This window comes from Tachysurus fulvidraco, chromosome 6 (assembly GCF_022655615.1).
Source record: "Tachysurus fulvidraco isolate hzauxx_2018 chromosome 6, HZAU_PFXX_2.0, whole genome shotgun sequence".
In the NCBI taxonomy this organism is placed as follows: Eukaryota; Metazoa; Chordata; class Actinopteri; order Siluriformes; family Bagridae; genus Tachysurus; species Tachysurus fulvidraco.
Genome location: NC_062523.1, coordinates 12,790,201 through 12,808,219, shown reverse-complemented (window position 1 = coordinate 12,808,219; position 18,019 = coordinate 12,790,201). Strand labels below are relative to the sequence as shown.

General features: G+C 35.9%; 1 protein-coding gene across 1 annotated transcript in view; it reads left to right on the top strand.

The window, feature by feature from the left end:
• LOC113654484 (inactive dipeptidyl peptidase 10-like) overlaps positions 1 to 18,019 on the top strand; it is a 51,119-nt gene that overhangs the window by 26,205 nt on the left and 6,895 nt on the right. Inside the window, exons 8-20 of the mRNA XM_047814434.1 lie at positions 2,692 to 2,812; positions 4,169 to 4,323; positions 9,365 to 9,462; positions 9,592 to 9,715; positions 9,851 to 9,889; positions 9,983 to 10,090; positions 10,407 to 10,498; positions 12,693 to 12,740; positions 12,885 to 13,006; positions 13,849 to 13,896; positions 16,437 to 16,535; positions 16,685 to 16,754; positions 17,627 to 17,821. Of these exons, the coding sequence (XP_047670390.1) occupies positions 2,692 to 2,812; positions 4,169 to 4,323; positions 9,365 to 9,462; positions 9,592 to 9,715; positions 9,851 to 9,889; positions 9,983 to 10,090; positions 10,407 to 10,498; positions 12,693 to 12,740; positions 12,885 to 13,006; positions 13,849 to 13,896; positions 16,437 to 16,535; positions 16,685 to 16,754; positions 17,627 to 17,821 (1,319 nt within the window). The remainder of the gene's footprint in view (positions 1 to 2,691; positions 2,813 to 4,168; positions 4,324 to 9,364; positions 9,463 to 9,591; positions 9,716 to 9,850; positions 9,890 to 9,982; positions 10,091 to 10,406; positions 10,499 to 12,692; positions 12,741 to 12,884; positions 13,007 to 13,848; positions 13,897 to 16,436; positions 16,536 to 16,684; positions 16,755 to 17,626; positions 17,822 to 18,019) is intronic.

Below are 18,019 nucleotides of genomic sequence, written 5' to 3'. Positions count from 1 at the left end.
AAAAAATTACAGTTTCCTCTAAAATAATTTAGTAATCTTAGTTATGCCATAGGCGACCTGTTTTTAGTGTCATACTAATATACAGAAGTTACATAATGTCGCTATTATTACAGTGTGCTTGCAGGGAAAGTGATTAAAATGTCATTGACAAATGTATCTGTGTTCCTCTGATTTTTATGCATTTGCAGTTTAATCTATTACACTGGAAGACTATCAGAACCCTAAAAACAAGAAGCACCACACACACACACACACACACACACACACACACACACACACACACACACACACACACACACACACACACACACACACACACAGAAAGTGTGTGTGGGAGAGAGAGAGAGAGAGAGAGAGAGAGAGAGAGAGAGAGAGAGAGAGAGAGAGAGAGAGAGAGAGAGAGAGAAAGGGATTACATATTTATGAACATTTGCATATCTTAGGCATATGCAGACCCTTTGAACACTCTGATTTATGCCATCGATGCTATTTATCAGTGTTCGGGTAAGATGAGATAAAATGATCAGCCCTAGTCAGTAATATGGGAAATATATTTTCTGTGTCACCGCTGCTGCATTAAATACGATGTATGCTTTAAAGCAGTGAAATCTGTCTCTATCAAAATAGTTGAGTATTGAGTAATTCCAGAGATGCTGCAGGCAACCTGTGCTTGAGTGCTTACATACAAATGCACAATGAACACAGCTCTGAATTAGAATCGCATAATTACCTTCCATTATTACAATGTGCTTCAGAGAAAGTAATTAAGTTACTAGTGACATGTATGTGGATGGCTTATATATCTGTAGACTGATCTATCTCTCACTCAGTCCTTCAGCACATTTAATAACAAGGTTTAATCTGGAATCCTTAAGCATTCTTTGGTTTGTCTCTCTAGGTAAATGACAGGGTTCCAAGTGAAACTCATAAAGGAAGAGAAGAAAAAGTTTATTTTATTTGAAGTGCTCATGACTTTATCATACTGTAGTATCTGCAGAGTTGCCTTGTTGAATAATAAGGTCCTGAACATGTAATTGGAAAATTATGAAGTTATGTCCTAAAATCAACCAAATAAACACACAATAAGCGTTGGACTACTGTTGGATAAGATTAACTGCCGCATGAATAAATTTAAATGTATTCATATGTTACTACTTGTCATGAACGCAGGATAAAAGCGGACCCAAACGCAGGATAGCAAAACAGGCAGGGTTTAATCACAAAGGAAACACAAAACACGACACGGACTAGAGACTGGACAAGACAACAGTAGATTCCGCGCTGCACAAGGCAACGCGGCACAGTTAAATAGACAGGGTGGTCACAATAGGAAACAGGTGTGGAGACAGGGAGGGGCAGACGAAGGTGGGGCAGACACGTGATGAGGAATGTAAACACATGCACGTGGCCAAAGTCCGGGCTGAGTCCTGACACCACTACTCACTAATACAATTTATACTGCTTTAACCTTCGTGACATGTTTGCTCTTCTATTGACGTCCATTTCATGACAACTTTTTCTGCTGTAGTGTTGCATTATGAACCTTTCTTGCATTAACCAGCTACACAGAAATATTTGCAATAATAAAATGGTGATAAAGGTAACTATAAAAATTACAGAAAGAGTGAATGTGAAGTGAGAGGTTACAGAGTGAGTGATCATAGAGAGAATGGTTATACTCTGGATGAGTACATGAGTACATGAGTGGGTAAAAACATGAAAGATAAAATGGTCTGGTGCTAAAAGTTAAGTGGATGGATAGAAAGAGGGATAGATTTATGTGAAATTTACATGGCTGTCATGAAAGAAGTGCTGAGACAGATGCAAATACAGGTGAAACAGATAGCAAACAGTCCAAAATAGCAGTCAAGGTCAAGATCAAATCAGAGGCAGAGGTTAACAACAAACAGAACAAATAGGGCAAGGCAGTAAAACAGATAAATAGGAACAGTCGCTAGGTCAAATCCAGGAGAGCAAAAACTGTAAATAAGGCTTTGTATTGTCAAAAACAGAGTGTATACTGAATGTTAACCTTACTGAATGAATGAAAGTCCTTATTAAAGGGTGTTTTCTGTAACTCAAACGCTACAGTTTTATTCAGATGATACCGTAGACACGCTACAAACAGTAAACAGATGATCCATAGATCCAACCAGATTATCAACCTCTAAGCTCTATGTTAAGAGTTAATGGATGTTGATGTTTTGTAGATAATGTATGCATACTCTATAGACTCATACACTGCTCCGGATCATGACATTCTATAGATCAAGAGGCTTCTGTTTGGCTGCAATGAAAGCCTGCTCCCACAACAGCCCTTAATAGATAAGACTGTACATACACATTTATAGTGTGTCTGTCCAAAGAGGATTATCAAAATACAAGCATTACCAAAGCCTTTCCAAGGTTTTCCAACTGTTTCTGGATTATTTATTATGATCGTGTACACATTAATCACACCTACCTATTTCTAGACATCTGGCCTGCCATTAAAAGTACTCTGCAGTTCCCTCCTACAAGCTTGTGTTACATTATTTCTGTAGAAGTCTAGAAGACCTGTTAATATAGAAAGATTCATCCACGGAAGTTTTCCTTGTAGGCAATTTGAACAGATTGTTAAACAAATAGTGACATTTCCTGCAGTTTGACATGTAAAATTGCATCTCTGTGTGTTTCTGTTCTGTCTCTCAGATTTATGTCTTTGAAAATAACATCTATTACAAGCCGGATGTTAAAAGCAGTTCGCTCAGATTGACATCATCAGGACAAGAGGGATTAGTGTACAATGGGATTCCTGACTGGCTCTACGAGGGTAAAATAGACACCTAATCTAAACAACCTGATATCACAGATGTAGATACTTATTTAATATTAACTTGTTCCATTTTATGTCAAATTTCCGTTCTCGTATAAAGCTCAAGGTTTCATTAAGGTTTCAGAGGGCAGTTTTATCTGTGTTACCATAGTAACAAACATCACTTGGTTAGGTCTTTCAAACAGACCTACATAAGGATTCATTCAGATTTTTTATTAATAGTACATATATTAATCAGTACATTTTAGTACAATCATTATTTGGATTTAACAATAAAATAAATAAGTTTTTGTATATGATGTTTCACGTCAATTTTTCACACTGAGATGAATATATTTAAAGTGTTCGCTGTGTGGACTCCGTGCTGTTGGACAGATTGCACTCCAGCAGTGCTGCAATATGGTGCTGTTTTCAGCCCTGATCTATATTTTTCATTATCGAGGGCAATTCTCACTATTTAACTATAATTACGTGAACTGCTTATGATTGCACTGATTCAGCTGTGAAGCAGCAGTGCACATGTAATGTCAATTAGGTTAATAAAGCCATGTTTGTGGTTGTATGTGGAAGAAGTTAAAATTTATTTGTGTGGTCTATAATGACTTGGATCTTGAGATCTCTAAAGGGAGAGGAAGTAAAAAGCATTCAATAGGCATGCAATAATGGAAAAGTATCATTTCTACATCAATTTCATAATTTGTTAGTGTTCATGTTTTTATTTTTACTGAATTTAATGACAGTGTGCGCTTGAGCTGACACATAATCTACAAGTTTGTGGAAAACCTGATGATCCATGAAAATCTGACGTTTTTAACGAAGGAGTTAACATTGTCAACATCACAAATGTGTTGACATTTAAATGGTGATCTTGAATATTGAATAGTCCAGATGTTGCACATTTCCTTTAAAAAAAATTGCTTTACAATTTTCAAAAAATCTAACATTTTCTTGTTTCTTTTAACATATCATAGAAATCCAAAATGTTCAGTGTGGTCTCAGTCTATGTATGTATGTATGTATGTATGTATGTATGTATGTATGTATGTATGTATGTATGTATGTATGTATGTATGTATGTATGTACGTACGTACCTATCTATCTATCTATCTATCTATCTATCTATCTATCTATCTATCTATCTATCTATCTATCTATCTATCTATCTATCTATCTATCTATCTATCTATCTGTATGTCTGTCTGTCTGTCTGTTTGTCTGTCTGTATACATAAGTATAGCTTAAAGTATAATGCAGTTTTTAAAATTTTATATGTAGTAAATACTAAATGTGAATTGTTCAAATGGAATGGGGTGGAAACTAATTCAGGTGTTTGTGGTTGGCTTGGCTTTTAGAGGAGGTGCTGCACTCACCAGTAGCTCATTGGTGGTCTTCATTTGGATCGAGCCTTGCATTCCTCTCCATCAACGACACTCTTGTACCAAACATGCTGCTTCCACATTTTACTGGGGCTCTCTACCCACGGATAATATACTACCCCTACCCAAAGGTACATACCCCACACATTCAGTTAAAGGGCTTATATCTAATTAGTTTTATGTATTTTGTAATATATTTCAAATCCTAACCAGATATAGGCTGATCCAATAATCAAAACATAGTGACACAGCATAGCAGATATGTATGTGTTTCTCTTTCCACCTTGCTATAGGAAAATTGTACTCAACAAGCTTTTACATTTTAAAGTGGACTAGTATTTTACTTGAATGATATTTTAAAGGCAATAACCCATTTTCTCAGTGCTAATCAAATTAGCAAATCCTTATATCTATTTATAGCTAAAGTACAAGCAAACAAACTGATTTGAGCTTTCAAGCAAATTTTCAAGAAATGAGTTATTCCATTTAATGATCTTTAAGCAGTTACTTTCTGACTGAACCTACTCACAAAGCTTCCAGGCGTAAGATTTACATTTACATTTACAGATTTGAATCAGACCCAAAACATTAGCAGATTTTTACAGAAGTCGAAAAAGTAAACAAAGTGAACTTAATCGAAGTCCTGTTCCCTGCCTGGTGCAGTGCAGTAAGTGCTAAGGGATTTGAGGTAAGAGGGTGCTGGTCCACTTTTGGCTTTGTAGGCAAGCATCAGTGGTTTAAATCTGATGCATATATCTATCAGAAGCCAGTGGAGGCAGCACAGCAATGGGATAGAGTGTGAGAAGGGAAGGTTGAAAACAAATCACAAAGCTGCATTTTTTATCAATAGCAGAGGTCAAATGGCACCCAGAGGAAGAACTGCCAGAGAGTTGCAGTAGTTCAGTCTTAAAATGACAAAGGAATGAACAAGCATCTGAGCCTGTGTGGATAAACATTAAAGCATAAAGCATGTAAAATTAGAAGTGTGCAGAAAAAGGACAATTGATTATCCATGGTTACCACAATGTTGTGAACAGTGGATGAAGCAGAGATCAGCGAGTTGTTGTGACAGTATTTCCTGGGATGACCAGCAGATTTTCAGCTTCCGAGTGACATCCATGATGATATGTCTGCCAGACATGCTGAGATCTAAGCAGAAACACTGGTGTCTGATGGAGGGAAGGAGAAAAGGAGTTGAGTGTTGTCAGCATAGCCGTGGTATAAGAACCCATGTAAGGATATAACTTTACCAACAGGTAGAAAATAAGAGGACGAAGTGCTGAGCCTTGTGGGACACCAGTGGAAAGTCTGCATGGAGTAGTTCCCAATCCACATTAATGTCACCTGATAGGTAGGAAGCAAATCATAGCCATGCTGCTCCATGAATTCTAAGACTTTTGATGGTGGACAAGAGATTCTTGTGGTTGACAATGTCAGACAATGCTGAAAGGTGGAGGATGAGGGGAGATAGAGTGGCTGTTCTGGTGGCATGTTGTTTCTCACCGACAGCCAAAAGGGCAGTGAAGTAGAAGGGGAATCCTGATATTGTAATGTAAGGGTAGAATTGAAGCTCTGGCATATTTTTTCAATTTTCTTGTCATAAAAGCAGTGTTCAGCAGTCAGGGAGGACAGTGCAGGGGGAGTCATATGGTTGGGTAGTGAAGAGAAGATGTTGTGGATATTGAGTTCTTCCACTTTTTCTCTGCTGACCTTAGTTCTCTCTGACTCCTTTGCAACACATTTTACAGCCAATGAATCCTTCCTGGATTTAGTAAAGAGAGGGAAGGGGAGGTCCATGGTTGGGTTGAGTAGTTTGGGCCAGGAAGAGATAAAAGGGAGCAGGAAGCTACAGAGGAAAGGAGATAGATTGGAGGTTTCGGCATATTAGAAAGAAATGTTGGTAGTGGGTTTTAGGGTGGATAGGGAAAGCGATAGGGAAGGATACCAGGTGAAGTGAAGTGGGGTAGCAGTCAAGTTTGTAGCTGGGGAAGGATGAGTGAAGACCAGATCAAGGGCTTTTCCACTCTTGTTCTAGGGCAGCTGTTGAAGGTCAAGGAGAAAGAATTCAGAAGTGGCAGAAGTCAAGAGGACTGGAGGTTGTCAGAGGGGAGGTTGAAATTGGCTAAGACTGTCAGAGGGTAATGGTTGTTTGTAAAAGACCAAGGAGAATGTTTTATAGAAAGTCTCTTAGGGGACCAGGAGGGTGTTAGGTAACAGTGATGAGAAGGTTGATTGGAGAGGCAACTGTAACTGCATTAAATTCAGATGAAGAGATGTTTAGATGATACATGGGGAGAGGTATGAAAAGCCATTTGTGACAACAGAAGACCTTTACCAAAACTCCTGACTGGTTATCGCGGTGTGTGAGAGAAAGTATAAGCAAAAGAATAGAGCGGCAAATAGCAGACTTCTATGGAGATTTCCAGATCTTAGTTAGTGCTAGAAAATCAAAAGAGTAGTAGTAGGTTAAGCTGGAACGAAATCATCTTTCCATATAGCATTCAGGCAATTCCAGAGCCCACCTTCCACCACTGTTAAGAAAGAGTTTAATAATGTACATCCTTCCTCAATCAGCTGAGTAAAACTCCTATTTTATTCATACAGCTCTAGACTACATGTGCATGAATAGCTTTGACCCATAAAGGCACATTTGCATAATCAGACTGTTTTCATATTTCATGTTTAGTTTGGACAGCCAGATGGGATTAATTCAGAATAAATACGCTTTTTATACCAAGGGCACAAAAATCAATTAAAGCAATCATATTTTTAACACATACACTTACACATACATATATACACATACATAATACTGTCTATACATATACTACAACTGTACATATATTACATTATTTGTAGAAAAACGTAATATGTTTTTGGAGTATTTCGCAAAAACTCTGCGTGCACGAGTGTGTGTGTGTGTGTGTGTGTGTGTGTGTGTGTGTGTGTGTGTGTGTGTGTGTGTGTGTGTGTGTGTGTGTGTGTGTGTGTGTGTGTGAGTTTGCAGTTGGCTCATCTTCCTGGCACATAATATCACGTAATGACAGTGCTGCAGACTAACAGGACTATGAAAACATTACACACACGCACACATATTCGACAGCAGTAATAAAAAGAGATAGAAAGTACACACACACACACACACACACACACACACACACACACACACACACACACACACACACACACACACACACACATATATATATATACATATATACATGTTTCTAGATATTATAGTTATGGTAATGGTTATATCAGAGTACTTCAAATGAGATTCAGCATATAACTGAATCCTGCACCACAGTCTTTAAGACAGTAAAGGGCACAGCTTACTGTCTGCCACATCCCCCCCTTTTGTCTCTCTATTCCTATTAGCTCTTAGCTCTCTCTGTGAAGTCTGTGAAAGGTCTGAAAGGATTTGGCTGAGAGTCCAAGCCTCAGCTGCTGCATTACTGCATTCATATGCATATTATAACACAGTACCTAATTAATTATATGAACTGTTGCCAGACAGCAGAACACCTGTAGGGGATAAGTAGAGTGATCTGTGATACTTAGAAGCATACATTGTGCAAGTGTAATAGGACTGTCAGAGTTAATTTCACAGATATTTATTTATTATTTACTTTTTTTTTTATTTGAAGACTAAAGCATGCATTTAAAGGTGAAAAACCTGCATTGGAATTCAATCCCATGAAAGTCTTTTCAAACATGTTTTATAAACTTTTTGGATGAATTATCTTTAGGGCTTGGATTAGAAAAAGTCTTCTTTTCTTTTTATCACTTATTTACCACTTAAATACAGAGGACATTTCTAAGTCAATATATAAAAAAGCAAACAAATAAAAAACAGTCAAAGGGTAAACAAGATCCATTAGGCAATCACTGGAGTCATTATTTTTCTATGGTTAAATCTCCACTTGTGTTCTGATGGAGACCTAGAACCTTATGTAGTGAGTAAGAAATAATACATATAACTTACCATGCTGTTATATGAGAAGAATGCCTGCCGGTGTGGTGTGCAACAACGTGTTAGAACTGTAACATGTATAAGTTTAGCAGCATGATTACAAGTTTTTCTTTAGAAATGAGTGGCACATCAAGCTTTTTACAGTAGATGTTTATAGTAACATTTAATGTTGTGTACATCTATGACCCAAGCAAGTTTCTGTTATCACTTACTTCATAACAGCTAGAATAAAGCCATTCATTTAACAGCCTTACTTTTTTCTCTCGTGAAGTTGTCATGTACCTGAAAAATGAGACAGCATGAACTCCCCTGTTACGAAAACTCTGACTTTTACAATGTGCTGATCCTCGAGATTTGTTCCATAAATATTACATAAACAGAAAACTTTTCATCAACATATATGGGCTTTTCTTTATTAATTAATAACACATTTAAATTTGTTTATTATTGGCATTAGATTATGTGGAGCATCTGAAATAAAAGTCCCTATGAATGACCGTTACTATCAGAATGATAATGTGCATCAACCCTTGTGCAGTCTTTATGTTATGTATACTCTTCTGTTCCTAACAGTGAAAAATGACCAGCCTTTACGAACCCCCTAACATTAAGCAGCTTAATTGGATTTTAAACCCAAAAAATATATTACATGAAGAAACAACCTGCCATTCATCAAAAACTTTGTGAATATCTGGGTTTTCCCTCTTCACACTGCAGAAAGACTGCATTCAATCATTCGACACCACTGATTTTCTGTGCTGTTAAACATGGCAGGTAAATTTTCTAATACAAGGGTTAATATAAAGCTATTTGGATGGTTACATGGTTTGATGGTTACATGGTTACATGGTTTGATGTTACAGGCAAGAGTCATGCTGTTACAGAATATTAATTCACACGTCAGCACATATATTGCCTAAGAAGTCATTTGTCAGTGGCTGTAAAATGTTATAGGTTCATTAATATTTAAATGCATTTAAGTAATTGGTATATAAAATGTATCCATAAGAGCATCTGACTTTGTGGGCACAATACTGTAAACTGTAAAAGTACTAATAAAATAGTATGACGTGTGTGTGTGTGTCTGTGTGTGTGTGTGTGTGTGTGTGTGTGTGTGTGTGTGTGTGTGTGTGTGTGTGTGTGTGTGTGTGTGTGTGTGTGTGTGTGTGTGTGTGTGTTTGTGTGTGTGTGTGTGTTAGGTTGGCCAGATAAACCCTACAGTGAAGCTGAATGTGGTTACCCTGAATGGCTCATCTCCCACCATTGAGCTGGTGCCTCCTAGTAGCTTGGAAAAAAGGTACCGTACAAAGAGAATAAAAGAATAAAACTGCCTTATATTTTTCTGATCATGGATAATTGTGCTGAAACAAGTGCTATATTGCTAATACTTGTAAACTTATTTGTGTTGGTGCCATTTAATTGGCAGTGAGTACTACATAAGCATGGTGCGATGGGTGACGGAGGAACATGTAACTGTGCGCTGGCTTAACAGAGCTCAAAACACTTCCATCCTCACAGTGTGTGACATACACACCGGAAAGTGTGAACGGGTGAGTGATCTCTGACATGGCTTCACACACACCAAGATGGCAGCTCTTCCTGACCAATGCATATGTAAAGCTGCATACACATAGAGCTTTTGTTTTCCACTTAACTAGCTTTAGTCTGGGTTGTTCTTTCTACAGAAGCATGTGATGACATCAGACAAGTGGATTGACTGCCAGGTAATCAAATGATCAAATTATCTTTTTTTTCTTAGCTTCCACAATATATATATAGATGAAATAATTCTTGTGATTCCTGTGTGACTGGTGCAGAATGAGGAGCCTGTTTACTCGAAAGATGGAGCCACATTCTTTATTACTTTACCCATAAAGCATGGCAGCCAGGGATCTTTCCGCCACCTCACCATGATGTCAACGCAGGTACAGTACATGGTTAACGCACTTTTGATTCATTATTTCTTTTATTTTTATTGTATTACCTTAGAAAATTTACACAGGTCAAAGATCTGGCTCTCTTATAACTAGCTCTATAGTTTTCTACATTATATTCCTTACCACACAGCAACATGCATTCTGCTCATTATATCATTGTTTAGATGTACTGCATTGTGGATCACCTTTTATATGTGACTACAAAGTGACATAAACCCGAAATAGTGCACCAGCAGTGGGTTCAGGGATACAAAGAGACGATATTTGTGTGACCTCTGTCCTCTGCTCTCTTTCTGACTCTCAGCAAAGTGATGGAGAGGTCAGGGTACGACATCTGACATCTGGCAACTGGGAGGTCACTAAGATTCTAGCCTATGATGAGAACCTGAATGTCGTGTGAGTCTCAAATAAACCTATCCAGTGGATAGTCTACATGTCTACATGTCTCTATAAAATTGCAGGGTTTAGTGATGTAAAAAAGGTCAAGCTAAGATAGAACATGTCAGATCTTTTTCAGCCTTTAATATTAATTCAAGTAAAAAAAAACAATTCAAAAAATTTCAGGAGAAAAAGAATAAAAAAGAAAATGAAAAAAATCAGATATCATAAATGTGCACATCAATTTATAATTGGCTTTGTGACTGGACTATGCAATCACATTTTAGCACATGTTCAAAAGTAATTATCACACAGCTGTCATCAATGAAGTGATTCTGATGAACCCCAAGAAATGACCAGCTGCTTCTTTTCTGATTTTCTGATGATCTGGCAAGTACGAGTTAGACAAAAGCCCTTAATCACAAAAGAATGAATACATTTTAAAAAGCCAAGCCTGCTTAAATCACCCTACAGCATGTGGCAAAATGTTTTATGGTCTGATGAGACAGAGGGAGAACTTTTGGGGAGAATTCTAAAAGATATGTTTGGCATGAAACCAAGACAGCTTATCACCCAGGAAATACCATAACCATACCATGCAGGAGCATGGTGGTGGTAGCACAATGCTATGGGGCTTTTTCTTTTAAGCTGGGACTGAGGCTCCTCTCTAGATAGAAGGAATCACAAATAAACCGAAAGGCCAATCTATTTTGACACAAAATATGTAGGCTTCAGTTGAAGATTTTCACCTTCCAGTACGATAACTCAAAGCAAAAAACAAACAAACAAGTGAACTAAAGAATATCTTCAGAAGAAGACGATCAGTGTTTTGCAATTGCCCAGTCAGAGACCAGATATAAATCTTATCAAAAACCCATGAATGACTTGAAGACAGCCGTGCAAAGGAAATCCTCTCACAGTATGATAGATCTGAAGCATTTTTGCAAGGAAAAGTGAAATAAAATTCCACTCCATTTTGTTGTATGATAAGAAAATATAAGATGTAAATCACCTCCAAATATAAGATCTAAAATTTAAGATAGCAATCACCTACAAATCTCCAGACTCTAACTGTAATTAAATATGAATCATAATACTGATTTCTTTTTCTCTCTAGGCTATTTGTCATTCTCAGTCTTACTCAATATTTTCTTTCTTAATTTTACTTACTTACTTTTACTTTTCTGTGAGATTAGGTTTGCTGTTATTTTTTTCTACCACTGAAATAAATGAAAGTTTTAATTTATAAATACATTGAATGAGCTGGTCCATCCATCCATCCATCCATTTTCTGTACCACTTATACCACATAGGGTTGTGGGTGGCCTGGAGCCTATCCCAGGGGACTCTGGGCACAAGGAATTGGGGAACAACACTGATGGGGCACCAATCCATAAAGGGCACAATACCACACAAGCTCACACCCATTTCAGTAAAAAAGTTTCCTGATTTATTTTATTCTTGGTATTTTTATGGTACATTCAAGTTTTTATATAATAAAAACCCATCAAAAGTCATGCATGCATTTATACGTTAAAATATCACTAAATCTTGATGTTAATATAAATTGTTCATATATGAAACAAAACATAAATAAAGGTCTGTACATACATATGCATTCAAGTCTTTTCCCCTAAAGGGTTTCTAGTTTCAAGTTTGTATTTCACTTGAATTCCTTTGGTTGTAAAACACATTAAAGGTGGAAAATGATCTGACATGATTTATCTTAGAATGATTTATATCTACTGTATTTTTTTTGTACATTTTCTGTTAAACCTCATATGGTGGTTTTGGGATATGGTGGTTTTATGTGTGGGTGGGTATGTATAAGTGTCCATGACACACAGACAAAGACAGCCACCCTTCCTATTTTTTTTTTTACAAACCCTCTGTTTCTGTTTACCTGGCTTTAAAAATATAATGTTATTTACATTGATATTCCTGTAAATAAAAATAAAAATGAAATACATTTAACAAAAAGTTTTCAGTATTACAAGTAACATTTTATGTGTGCTGATAAATATGTGGGAAAATAAAGATCAAAACAATTTTTTTAAATAAATTGTGGCAGGATTTAATAGTTATTTCATCTTCATTATGATGCATTAACATTTGCAATTATTTTTTTATTGCCAACACTGTTAGTATTTTGGATAAAAATGTATCAGTCATTTGCTGATGTTATGTATTCTGTGTATTTTATTCTATGTAGGTATTATATCAGCACAGAGGATGGAGTAGCACAAAGACACCTGTACAGGCGAGTAATGCAGAATTCACTTCTTTATGTGATTAGTAAGGACTCGCCACAGTGATCATGTTTTCACAGATCTACTCTACCATTTGATGAGTGTGTACAGTTGCTGCATAAGAACATGTCTAATGTTTTAACTTATGTATTTAGGGTGAAGACAGTGGATCTGTTTCATCGCGAGTGTTTGACATGTTCCCTGTTCAAATCTCACTGCTCATATTATGATGCTATGCTGAGTCCGGATTTACAAACAGTACTGCTGCACTGCGCAGGTTCACCTCTCTTCATTAACATATAATACACAGCTCTCTATTTTATCATTGGGAAAAGGGTTTTAATAAGAAGTAAATTTTGTACTTCATTAGGAATCTTCTTCATTTAGCAAAAAAGTGACACAGTGCTTCTACAAGTTTGATGAAGGTTAAATCCAACCTATTTAAATCCAAGTTTTCCAACCTATTTACTTTGTGTGTAACATCCATGAACTGTGGACCAAATTACTTATAATGAAAGTCTTAGGGCATCAATTAACTCACTGTACTGTATGTGAAGTGTCTCCAGTGGAAGTAATAAAATTAGTTATATAAGCTAAACAAGTCATGAAAATTTTATTTCAACACAATGAACTTCACTTGACCAAGTCTAAGCTTTATTTATTTATTATTTTTTTGGTGTGTGTTTCCGGTTTTCTGTTTTCCTCCAACTGTCCAGAAACATACTGGCTATAATAAATTGTTCTGGGGTGAAAATGAGAGTATGAATTTATTATCTATGTAAATATCGTAATTATTGAAACTAAGGGAGTCAGTGCTCAGTAATTCATATTTTTAGTAGTTTTACAGACATCTATGTTTACCAAAAAACTTAAATTCGACTTTCATTATAGTAAGACTGTTTGAAGTAAACAATTTTCTGTTGTTTCCTCAATAAAGTTCTTCAATAAAAAAGTGTTCATCAGAATTGAAGCGGCACATTGTAGTGATTTACTCATTTTCAGTAGATTCTCACAGTTGAGAATCATTTGTTGACATAATTATAAATGAACTAGCATAAATACCTAAAGTGATTTATTTTACTGAGTGGGTTAAAGTGTTTACCTTTTGTCTTTCCTCAGGGCCTGGTATTCCCAAAACTACTGTGCACAATCTTGCCAATATAAGCAGTGAGTATTAAACACACCCACACACTGTCACTAAGAATAAAATGATTTAAACCATAATTACAGTCCTAATTAGAGAACACTTTCTGTCTTTTATTGATTTTTCTGTCATTTTTGGCTTTCTTCTGTTTCACTGGGCTTATTGCCAGTAATGCCAGAATTAAATAAAATTTTACATGCCTTGCAAATGATCAGATAATTACTGGCATGATTTTCATCCTGATAATTACTGCTCTTGATTTTTACCTAAATGAATAAAAGAGCTGGGGAACATTCTGACCTTCTCTAATGCATAGGCACAGCACTGACAGTTATAATAATAGTTGCCTATGGCAATGTATTTCTGGAAATCTATTTTGGATCGCCGTGTGTATGCTGAGTGAACACAGTGTGTCTGCTGAACTGCAAATTAACCACTGAAACAAAGCTCATCTGAAAACCAGTGAGAATGCATCCTTTATTTAGTATTCAGTGGCCTACACAGCACATCGGTTGCACATCGGAGTCACTCTGTTCAACTTCTCAACATGGCACAGTTTGCCACGCTCCTGCCGCTCATCGTGTTCTGATTAACTATTAAATTTAAATTTTACATTTATTCGTATAGCGCATTTAACATCGGACAATGTCTCAAAGCAGGTTTAAGTTAAGGAAACGTAATACAAAAAGTTAATATAAAGATTAATATAATACAAAAATTCAAGATTGATATTAGATATATTTACAGTAAATGTATTTGTGTTTATCCCCAATGAGCAAGTCTGAGGTGACTCAGGCGATTGTGGCAAGGAAAAACTCCCTTGGATGAAAGAAAAAGAAACCTTGAGAAGAACCAGACTCAAAGGGGAACCTCATCCTCATTCGGGTGACACTGGAGGGTGTGATTATAAATATACAGTCTGACAAATGTGTATTGATGAGGAGGTTGCTGTCCTCAAAGACCACATGCAGTTGGCATCTCCTCTTAGAATGTCTGAATATTTCATGAAGCCAACTGTAGCTGGTACATCTCTAGATGTCTCAAGATCCTCACATAGTTGTACTCAGTGAAGGTACGAAATCTTCATGACACAGAAGACAATCAGAGCTAGTACAATTTCTGGATGCCTCGGGATGGGTAGAAAGAGAGAAACAGTAGAGAGGAAGTTGCTGTTCATAATGTTAGCAAGCACTAGCTATTAAATATTGTGCCATTATAAAGCTTATCGCATTTTACTGCGATTGTATTGAACTCATCAAATTATCTGTACTTTTTTATTCAGATTATGTGTGAATTATCAAATTACTGTCTAATAATTATTAAAATATATTTAAACAACAACAACAACAATAATAATACTACTACTACTACTAATAATAATAATAATTATTATTATTATTATTGTTATTATTACTGTTATTATTAACAGTAATAATAACAACAACAATAATAATAATAATAATAATAATAATAATAATAATAATAATAATAATAATAATAATAATAATTAATATAAAAAGTGTAGCAAACAGAACTGACTGATTTAATCGTTTATTATTTCCCCACCTATGTTGAGTGAAGAGTTTATAAGGCTAATGTTTCTTATGTGTGAGACACTTGCTGTGTGTGTTTTATATCAGGTTACTAGACTTATGTGGATGATACTTATAATCAGAGTGATTACTTATTTCACAATGAACACTTATAATCCTCTTCTTAGTTCCCTAACACTGTCAAAGTCACCTTGTTTAAAGTTTAAATATGTTTAAATATGTTTTGATCCTGATTTTACACATTTTTGTAAATCTGTTTTCTGAAAAAAGGTCTATTGTTAAAAATACAGTACAAATAAAAAAAATGAAAACAAATTTGTGTATGGATTAGGTTACAAAGGGAAAGGTAGTTAGGGCATCTTGCAGTGGAAATAGAATGGAATTGGTAACTTTTCACTATTGGAGTAACCAGATTTTAAAACTTGTTTAAGCTACACTATATAGCCAAAAGTATGTGGACAACTGACCATCACACTCATACAGTATGAATTTCTTTTTCCAAACTCTTGCCACAAAGTTGGAAGCGCACAAGTTTATAGGATTTTTTATGTAGACTGTGGCATTGCAATTTTGTTTCATTGGAATTTTCTTTCATGTCCCTGTACATTTTTTTTCCTATCTCTGAAAAAGTGAATTATGGTTAGAAACATTATAAATATTTTAAATATATATATTTTTAAGAATTTTGACAAAAGTTTGTATGATCTTTTATTGTTTCACCAGCAACTACCCTTAGATGTCTGTCTGTTTGAATACTTGGGGCTTCAGTTAAAAATAAACTTAAAATGATTGTTCAAAATTCTACAGATGCAATAGATACGTGTTGGATCGTAAAGAAAAAATTACATATTGCAAATACTAATGATTTAATGTTCTGTTTGATTATTAATCTGATTAATGTATATGATGTAGCAGAATACTAAAACTGTCCCAAAACGTTGTTTGTTAAATTTCCCTCAATGAGATTTTTGAGCATGTGTTGAGTCTAAATGGTTCTCTTGTTTTTGTAGGTTACATCACTGTAGATTCTGGTCTGGAGTTCAAAGAATTGCTCAGACAGAAAAACATCCCCCGCAGAGAAATCAGAATCATATCCTCCAATAACCATGGTAACAAATTACTGTCATCAACACTGACAGTGGTCAATGCACACATAATGATTTTCTTTAGATGATACGTGATTTTGTATAAAGTACACCAAAGATGGCACTGAAATGCATGTCTGTGTTTAGTGATGGCTGTTATTTTGTGTTTGCAGCACTGCAACTGGAGCTTAGCTTCCCTGTAAATTTTGATGAGAATAATCAGCATCCTCTGCTTTTTATACTGTACGTTCATCCATTATTCTCTAATTTACTATTCCTTATACACTGACAAATAAATACGAACACTTATAGGACGAGGGAAATGGCTTGAAAACCAACAAAGCCAGCATCAGGCTTAAAAGACACAAAAAGATAGGAAAAACCGAACCCAATACAGTTATTAAGAATATTTGTAATCTGCTTATTGGTTCACTGATATGGAAGTTATAGAAATAATAGGGAATGTAGAATTATGGTCTAAAAAGCAAAAAAAAAAAAAAAAAACTGAGAAAATGTTTCAATAACGTTTCAATTTCAGTAAGCACCTATGAAATGAAACAAACTGAAATTACATTAGTGAAATAGTGTAATCCAATCACATAAAGCTTCTGATAATAGTCCATTATGTAATCACTAATCAGTGCCACGTTAAAATTTAAATTTTTTTGAATTATCTCTTGCTCCTTTAAGATTAAGCTTATCTCAAGTGTTTTAAAATTAATTTTTATTTTAAATTGTAAAAAAAATCTCTTTTAACATAGAATTCCTTTCTCTTTTTATCTTATTGGTATTTAGTTTTTTAGAGTTCATACACTCATAAGACAAATAGAAGATTTATACCATTGTGTGTGGGAGCATTCAGATGTGTTGCTGTCCAATTAGACCGCTGGTATTGCTGAAGCTTGACACACACTCTGGTAGCTCTTTATTGATCCTGGCACATCACTGATTACCTATCACCTGCTATTGATTTCATGACACTTTTGTTTAGTATGCTTTCAGTCTGTGCACTGTGCGGTATACATACACACACACACACACACACACACACACACACACACACACACACACACACGCACACACACACCAACTTGCAGTTTCTCCTTTGGATTTAGTGACAGTGCCCCTGGTGGTCAGCAGGTGAGTGAAGAATTCCATCTGGACTGGGACTCTGTACTGGTGAGCACTGACAATGTGATTGTGGCTCGTCTGGATGGCAGAGGCAGTCGCTTTCACGGACAAAAGATTCTACAGGAAGTGCACAAGCATCTAGGTGTGGTGGAGCTCCAGGATCAACTCGCTGCTCTAGAGTAAAAGACAGTGACTTTCTCCTTTCATATGTCTCGCATGTTCATTCTACACTTTATGAGTTTTAACTCTTCGGTAATATATACCGATTCGCCACAACTTTAAAAGCCGCCTGCCTAATATTGTGTAGGCTTCATGTGCTGCCAAAACATTTCTGCCAATGTAGTCTGTTAACAGTAAGTAACAGTTAGTTTTGACTT